Source organism: Grammomys surdaster, unplaced genomic scaffold, assembly GCF_004785775.1.
Source record: "Grammomys surdaster isolate TR1022 unplaced genomic scaffold, NIH_TR_1.0 126158, whole genome shotgun sequence".
In the NCBI taxonomy this organism is placed as follows: Eukaryota; Metazoa; Chordata; class Mammalia; order Rodentia; family Muridae; genus Grammomys; species Grammomys surdaster.
In genome coordinates, this window is record NW_021620966.1 from 10416428 (window position 1) to 10425616 (window position 9189).

At 42.9% G+C, this 9189-nt stretch overlaps 1 protein-coding gene across 2 annotated transcripts in view; it reads left to right on the forward strand.

The window, feature by feature from the left end:
* Window positions 1-7604: 7604 nt before the first annotated feature.
* Plppr5 (phospholipid phosphatase related 5) overlaps window positions 7605-9189 on the forward strand; it is a 102711-nt gene continuing 101126 nt past the window's right edge. The window contains exon 1 of one of the 2 annotated variants that reach the window (XM_028757398.1): window positions 7605-8444. In XM_028757398.1, coding sequence (XP_028613231.1) covers window positions 8241-8444 — 204 coding nt within the window. In that variant the 5' untranslated portion in view covers window positions 7605-8240. The remainder of the gene's footprint in view (window positions 8445-9189) is intronic. The other variant, XM_028757397.1, reaches the window with a different exon arrangement.

The window sequence follows — 9189 nt, forward strand, 5'->3', positions numbered from 1 at the left end:
ACACATACACTCTCTCACACACACACATACACTCACACACACATACACTCACACACACACACTCACACACACACATACACTCACACACACACACACATACACTCACACACATACACACATACACTCACACACACACATACACTCTCACACACACGAGTAAAAATAAAGTATTTCATCTTCCTTCTACTTTCTCCAAGAACGTGCAATGATATACAAAATAAATTTCAGTTAAGGAAAGAAGATATAAATAATTGGTAAATCAGAAGATATTAAGTAGTTGAAAACTTTATCCTTAAGGATATTTATATTTATATACTGTTTACTATTTATAATATTTATATTTATATACTGAAGGATAACATATTTACATACTGTTATCACTTAAACAAAGTAGTTTTAAAAGAAAGTTGGAAGAAGAACTTGTGAGAGAAATATATCACTGCAAAATCTTGTTTGCTTTTCCAGCTTCAGTTTTATTATTAAATCAGGCTTGCCAATTATATTTCACTATCCTGCCCCACCATTATTACAGTCAGGGTTTCAGTGTGTAATGGCATCTTCAATATAATGCAGTGGAGGAAAATAAAATATTTTAGTTTGTTTTTATTCACTGATGATTTTCTTTAATACATCTTTTGACTCATATTGATACAAAATAAAAATAGAACACTGAATCATAAAACTCTAATTAACTTCATAAACCAAGGTATCCCGGGGGAACTTTGGCTTTTATTGGTTGAAAACTTCCACATATTTTGTTAGAACTCTAAAATATTCACCAAAAATGCATTTTGATAATATGGCAAAGAATGACAAGCTTGAAGTTCAGGTCTTGCTGTTTGCTACTATAGTGGTTTAAGGTATAACAGTTTTTTATAAGTGTGCATGTATGGTATGTGTATGTGTGTGTTGTGTGTGTGTGTGCAAGCACATGTATGTATACATGTATGTTGTGAATATTGTGTATGTATAAGAGAGTGTATGTTGTATGTGTGCTATGTATGTGTATTGTGTGTATATGTGATATGTAGTATGTATATGAATATGTGTGTATGGTGTATGCATGTATGTATACATGCATGCATATATGTATATGGTGTATGTTTGTCTGTATGTGGTATGTATATGTGTGTTGCATGTATGCATGTATGTATATGGTGTGTGTGTGTGTTTGTGTGTATTGTATGTTTATGGGAGAGTGGTAGACTTGCTGCATGTGTCAGTAAGCATATTTCATGATTGGTTTTCTCTTTTCATTGCATTTTTTTGAGGCAGGGTCTCTTGTTTCTGCCACACTGCATTCCAGGCTGGCTGACCAGGCTGCCTTCCTGGGGATTCTCCAGACTGCCTCCCATCTAGATGCTGGATTTCTGGAATTACAGAGGTGTCACACTGAAGTCAGCACACTTTTTAAGATGGGTTCCAGGTATTGAATTCATGTTGTCAGATTTGTAAACAAGTGATTTCACCCACTGAGTCATCTTAGGGCTTATACATAAATAAATAAATAAATAAATAAATAAATAAATAAACAAATAAACTTTTAAAATGCTGAATAATTTGTTAATAAACAAACAAAAAATGCAACAAAAACTGATAGGAGGTTTCTTCAAGTACCTTGGGTTTCCTTTTTCTTTTTTTTTTTCATTAACCATGATAATACCTACTGATGACTACTTCCCAGAGAGCAAGAAAATAGTTCTCCTCAAGGACCACTAATCCTGCCAACTCCCTCCAGTTTCCTAAAGTGATATGATAGGGACACTCTTAGTTTGCCTCTCTTCTGAAATATGAAGTGCAAAATGTTAGCATTAAAACTACTCTCTCTATGTAAGGCTCCAGAATGTGCAGAGTCTGGTTATAAATAAGTCAGAGCTTTAACTAGACAGGATTATAAACCCTGATAATTCCAAATTTCAAAAATGCTAGTAGTTACAATGGTCCAGATATGGTAGAAGGAATCATTTTGAATGTCTACCATCTGCTCTGCTCTGATGTCAATCACTTTCCCAGCGTGTACAATGACAAGCAAAGAAGTGGCACTTAGCACTCACATCTTTATTTTTGAGCATTGACATGCAAATATTACCAGCTCAATTTGACCCACATCTTTTGGTTTGCTGCTAAAGACCCTCTGTTTCTCCCAGTATTTGAAGGATTTATAATTTAGTTTGGGATGATCCTCATTAATCACAGCACACACAATGACTTCCACGTATTCTCAAGGCGCATGAGGCACAGACAGCTCACCAGGGCTTTAGGCTGGCATTTATCCAAACGGATCAATGAAGATTTTGCTGATGTCACCATGGCTGGATTATACTGCTGTGGTAAAGAGTGAGAGTTGTGGGGCTGACCTCTGATTGTCATGAATGGTCTTGGCTCTTCTTGATATTTAGGTGAAGAAGGCAAGGTTATCAACAATTCTGGAAGCTGTAGAAACTGTGACGGCCAGGACCCCATATTCATGACTTTACAGGAAAAGATACTAACACCGATTGGCAACATTCCTGATCTTTGTGCTAAAGTGTTGACACTTCAAATTGTCACATCCTTATGCCCACTGTCTTCAAGCTGTTTTAAACTATTCTCAGGGAATCTGGATACCCTGAAATATCCCCTGACATCTTAGATCTATAGATTTATACCTAACATCACAGTGTGTATTTTAAAGCTTAAAACATACAGCACATCATCCAACACTTAAAGCCTGGGAATTAGAACATCCAGAATTAATCTGAGTAATTGTGAGTTGAAACCAGACATGGAAAAACACCTAGAACTGACTTAGATGAGGCCGTCTGTACAACTGATTGTGTGTTTTCTAATTCAGAATTTCCCAAGGCATTAATATTTATGAAGCATTTTGTAAATATAAGCCTTTCAACATCTGTGCAGTTACGATTTGTAAGTTGAATTTTGCAGAAGAGCAAATGGACTAGGAGAAGCTCAGTCATTTTCAAGGATACACAGTGAATATGACCAGCATGTTTCAGTTAACGTTTGCCAACTTAATATTTTGAATTTCTGTAACACAGAAGGATTTGGTTTGGGGAATATTAACTATTTCTATTCTTTTCCAGCAGTCATATTTTATAAACTATTTTGCCTCTTTTGGACAAGTCTATTAATTTAATACATGCACTGTCAGGGGAAATAGGAGTTTCAGCAAAGAAGTATATGGTTTGTTTACGGTAACCATGTTGAAAGTAAAGATTTGAGATACTTGGAATGCAGAAAACTCGAATAGTTATAATACAGCGTAAGACACCTTAAAGACATCTCAGTGGCCTCAGTTGGAAGTAACCAACTACTTTTCAAGTCAGAAGCATCTGCCCTTTGAGATAAAGATCATGTTGCAGCTGGAACATCAAAGAAGACACACACATCACCATTCTAGCATCTTCTCTTGAGAAAGCAGCTATCTCCATGCCAGGTACTGGACCTCCTTCTGTGAGGATGCAGTCTTCCATGATGTCAATCATGAGAAGTCAAGAATGTAATCACAAATACTCAGACCTTTTCGATGTATCTTTCATGATGTCATGTTTTGGGTTTATAGAACACTTCTTTTAAAAAAAATATTTATTTACTTATCTGTTTGTTTGTTTACATTCCAAATGCTGCCCCTTTCCAGTCTCCCCTCACAACCACAGGGCCACCCTGGCTGTTTCCCCAACTTGGAGCATCAAATCTCTCTAGGATTAGGCACATCCACTCCACTGAGACCAGATAAGGCGTCTCTGTTGGGGAATGGGTTCCACAGTCTGGCTACAGTTTTAGGGACAGCTCCTGCTCCATGTGTTGGGGGGGGGCATGTGGGCCTGCATGTCTGCTACATATGTGCCATGGGTGTAGGTCCAGTCCATATTCATTGACAGTTCCTCATCCCCTTCCTCCTCCACCACACCCAAGATGATGTAGCATCCCCCAACCCCACCAGGTCTTCCCACTCCCTGGGGCCTCAAGTCTCTTAAGGGTTAGGTGTATCTTCTCTCACTGAGGCCAGACCAGACGGTCCTCTGCTGTATATGTGTTGAGGGTCTCATATCAGCTAGTGTATGCTGCCTGGTATGACTTGGTATCTGAGAGATCTTGGGGGATCCAGGTTAGTTGAGACAGTTGGTCTTCCTATGGGGCCACTCTCCTCAGCTTCTTCCAGTCTTTCCCTAATTCAACCACAGGGGTCTTAGGCTCCTGTCTATTGGTTGGGTGTAAGTATCTGCATCTGACTCTTTCAGCTGCTTGTTGGGCCTTTCAGAGGGCAGTCATAATAGGATCCTTTTCTTATTTTATTTCTGTGCTATTTTCAGGAGAGTTTTCATCAATTTATATGCTAATATTTAAGATTCTTCATTAGTGCAAAGTCATCTAGCTTTTCAGTCCTGAGTCTCCTCAAACATCACTCACTCAAGCCTGGCAATATAAATCTGGGTTTTGTTGTTTAAAGTAGGAATACTTTATTTTCAAGAGTGGTCTCTACTGAGCCTCATGTGAAACCTCTGTATTCATCACAGTCTACAATCTCAGCTATGGTAAAGCTCTTTCCTGAGATTTCTGTTTTTGTGGTTTTCTTTCTACACATGATGCCAAAATCTCAGGAAAATATCTGGATTTGCATGTTAGTTGTGGGAAATACATGGAAATAAGCACTTACTACTCTATATCTTTATATCTTCTTTTCAATACCCACAATCCTCAATTTTACCTTCTTCCCCATCATATCCCCACTCCTTATTCAGTAAATTGAATTTATGACTACATATGTTCCTCAAAATAAAATTTCTTGATTCATTTGCTTCTAACCCTTTTTCCTTAGAAGATCATTTCAGTATCGGAGAAGCTAGCTGGTAACAATCTTAAAGAGTCAAGATTAGATATTCTGTATCTTTCCAGCAAGTACCTTGGGTTTTTAAATTTCCACAGGGAGAATCCATTCATTCACTTTTCATTTGCCATGTTACTCACAAATATTCAGTGTTTGCCAACCCACGGCTATTGCGTTTGTTCCTGTACTTAGTGTCGGCAGAGATCTTTTAGATCTTCACTTCTGGCACATCTTTCTTCAGTCTGAAGAAGGATAGCTATGAACCTCATGGGGAAGAGCCTCATCTTTCCCACGATGCTGTGCTATCTTTCTGTTTCCTAGCAGATCATACACTGTTAACTGGAAGGCAAGGGATCAACTAGAACTGATCAACAGTTCCTTGAGGACTGTCTAAGAAGTTTATTGTAACAAAATGTGATATAGGGTATGACCTGTTTGTTAAGGCATGCATAGCTGTACACAATTCCCAAAGCAGCTCAGATGTAGTAAGATGGTGTATAACACACGTGTATAACAGGTGTATAACACACATGTATAACAGGTGTATAGCACACATGGATAATAGGTGTATAACACACATGTATAACAGACGTGGGAAGCAGAGCTCAGGGATGTATAACATGTATTACCTGGAGCCAGATTGTGAATATCCAGTCTGCTAAAATATTCACAGAAAGGGATAGTTATATTGGCATCCTTATAATGTAAGGAAATATTCAATACTAACTTTGAATTTTAACACTTAATGGTTAGCTAACCATGAAGCAGCCAACAGCATTCTTTGGCCTTGTAAAATGGGCAAATCACGAGTGTCCTAAAATTCTGGAAGGAGAAAATATCTTTAATTCTGAGAAGGAGAGACTCCAAAGGAGCAGATAAAAAATAAACACATCTCCACACTGTGTACAGTACAAGCTTCTAGAGAAACCCAGATCTATTACAAAGGCTCCCATGCCAAGAGAACTAAGTGACTGGTAACATATTTTGGATTAACTTGTGTTACATTAGGTACATTAACTATATTTACTTTTAGAAAAAATGAGACTAATTTATACACCATTGTATTGTTGATGCAGCAAACTGTGGAGTATTTATCTTTTCTGTTGACCCTGTTGAGTGGACTTGGGCTGAGTGGTGGCGATAGTTATAATAACTAGACTAGAGATAAAACAGAAGCCCCAAAGAAAGCCATGCTTCCTGCCCAGGTGTCTAGTGCAGTTCATTGGCAGTGCTTACTTCCAGCCCAGGCAGGGCCACATTTGCTGCTCAGCCTCCTCTCTCTGTCTCTGTGACTATGGCAATATATGTGCATAAAGACTTTGAGCCACACCCCTCTGAAAGGTTAGCCATAGGACACGCAAACCCACTCTATGTGCTTGATAGGAGAATGAACACATTCGTTTTTTTTTTAAAGACATTTACTCAATGCCCGCGGTGAGTCACACTGCAAACAGAACATGAGACAGAGCAAGGATTTGCTACATTTGACATGCCAGCAATCAATACACACTAGAGCTATCACACGATATTTTAATTTTGAAAATATTGCATGTTTCCATCCACTGTTTCAAAGGTGATACCTTTAATAATTAACATGCTTACAAAAAAAAATCTACCGAGTTGGTAAAGCTAATGAGTTTCTTAGCTAGGAGACCAGAGGAGCAGTTTAAACCTTTGTAGAGCCTTGGAGTGAATTTCTGAATGAAGTCTTACACTCCTGCATCTTCAGTGTGGCCGCCTTTTCATACGATGGCAGCTCACTCCCGTACATTGCTTCCAGGGGCCAAAATTGCCTGCCACACACATCACTAAGAGTGCTCTCTCAAGTGTGCTCTGAAATAATTAGTTGTTGAGTGATATTTGTGACGACATGGTGGTCCATCTCACATCGTTTTAAACATTCAAGAAATTCAGTGTTGTTACTGTCCGATTCTCAAATTCAGTGATTTGCCTAATTAAAACTGTTGTTTTTGGCTTATGTTGTATTTTCTTGATGATAAAGGCCCACCTCCAAAAGCCACCATGTTACAGCCTATTAAAATGTATGAGCACCCCAGAAATCTGGTAAGAAAGAACAGAGCTCTTTAGGTTAGTTTTTTTCCCATTATCTTCTGCACATGCTTTTTTCTCTGCCCGGAGGATCGATTGGTATGAGCAGGGTCGGGTAACTTGCAGATATTGCTTGTGTGCAGAGCTCACGAGTCATTGCAGGACGGGTTCTGCACACATATAGCTCCTAAGCTACTTAAATATCCATGCGTACGCGTGGATATCTACGTAAGATTGCATTTTGTATGGTTGTGTTGTGACTCTGTGCAGGTCTCCTGACCTCAGAGGAATCCCTGCAATTCCCTGAACTCTGGGAGTAGCAAGATGAGGAGGCACATAGTTCTTTCCCCATCCCTGGTGACTGGTACCCATGGGTCCCAAGAGTCTGCAATGCCTCATCTCCCAAGCAGCTAATCAGAGGAGACTGAGAAGATGAGAAAGGCTATACAGGGGAACCAACCAGGAAAGAGTCGGTTTACCCAAGATGATGCCTCTGAAGCTAGGAACCTTGAATCAGTTGGTTTATTTGCAAAGCCTTGGGAAACTGGAAGGGAGGCATAGCCACCCAGAATCTAAAATCCTCTGAGATAATTTCTGCCATCGCCTTGAAAGCCACAGTGCTCTGGCTGCTGTCCAGCGTTTGGGGTGGGGGTGGGGGGGTCACAGAGTCCGGGCAGTGCTTGTGAGCACAGACAGAGGCTGCAATTCCGCGGCGCCACCCGGACACTTTGCGCTCCGGTGGGCTTTGCGCGCTGAAGATGTGTCCCCTCACCATCTTCCCAGGCGCTGTGCAGGAGGTCTGAAACAGCCCAGCTGGTGCCTCGAAAGGGAGTTTCTAGAAGCTCCATCTCTGCTGCCTCCCCTCCCCTTCAGATTTGGAATTTTACCCTCGCCAGGGAGCTGCTGCAGCTCCACAGCATACGCCCGCCCTCCGAGGGGACGAAGTGCCACCGACGCTTCTTGCCTCGGGCCAGCTCGAGGGCTTGACCTCAGTGCCGCGGTGTAGCGGATGCTCCCGTGCCGGTGCTGGGGACTCCCCGCCCTTGCGTGCGACCCCGCGGCCGGGCAGGCGGCGCTTGCGGCGGGCAGGGGGGGGACAGGGCAGATGGGACTTGTCCGGGGGTAGCCGCCTCCTCTGCATTCTGCCCGCGCATCCCGGAGCCCAGCCGCATCCTCCGCCTCTGCCTCGGCGGCTGCCAGCCTCCGCCTCGCGGTACCTCGGCCTGTTGCCACCCCCGCCGCCGCGCCCCCGGTGGCTGTGCCTCGGCGGAGCCCGGAGGGGGCCTGTGGCGCGTCGGCTGCCCGCTCGGCTGGCTCAGCTTGGCCGGGAGGCGTGCATGCCCCTGCTGCGCTCATCAGCAGCATGCTCTATTTCCAGATGGTGATCATGGCAGGGACGGTGATGCTGGCTTACTACTTCGAATACACCGACACGTTCACTGTGAACGTGCAGGGATTCTTCTGTCACGACAGCGCCTACCGCAAGCCCTACCCTGGCCCAGAGGACAGCAGCGCAGTGCCCCCTGTGCTCCTCTACTCCCTGGCCGCTGGCGTCCCGGTGCTCGTGGTAAGCCCTGGGCTGCTAGCCCTCTATTGACTTCTGCAGATTGAAGCTCCTCCAGGAGGACCAGGGAACACCAGCCTTCACCATCTAAGTTCCTCTAACTTGGTGGCAGCCCTCTTTCCCCAGAGGACATTCTTCTGGAGAGCATGGGGGTGGGTGAGAAGAAAGCACCCCTGTCTCTATTCAAACCACCCCTGCACCCTCTGCTGAGCCTGCAGGACTGGGTGGCTCAAAGACAGGGAATAGACCTGCAGAAGGTGTTGGGTGGGTGGCAGAGATAGGAAGGGGGTGAGTCTCAGATACAAATAGACTTCATCCATTCTGTGTTTCTGTCTAACTCGTCTTAGTCCTGAATTTTGGTAGGAAGGCGAGCAGCAGCTTGGGGTGGGGTAGAGGAGTCAGATGCTGGGATGGGAAAGTGACCCCAGTCAGCTGAGGCTGGGGCACATGCCCCTGTCTTATCTGCCTCCTTTCCCTCCGGATTAAAGAAAGAGTCAGGTGTGTTAAGCTGAAGATCAGCTCACAAGTATCTAAAATTGTCTTTGGGCATCTGTAAATGAAGAGGCCTCAGCAACAGGGCTTTTCTGAAAAGCAGGAGCGGAAGAGCCTGCATCACAAGAGCACTTTAGATTTATTTAAAGGCTATCGTCTTTTTGGACTACACTAGCACGGCCTTCTCTCTTCCTGGCTGGATTTAAAGTTTCTCTCTCTCTCTCTCTCTCTCTCTCTCTCTCTCTCTCTCTCTCTC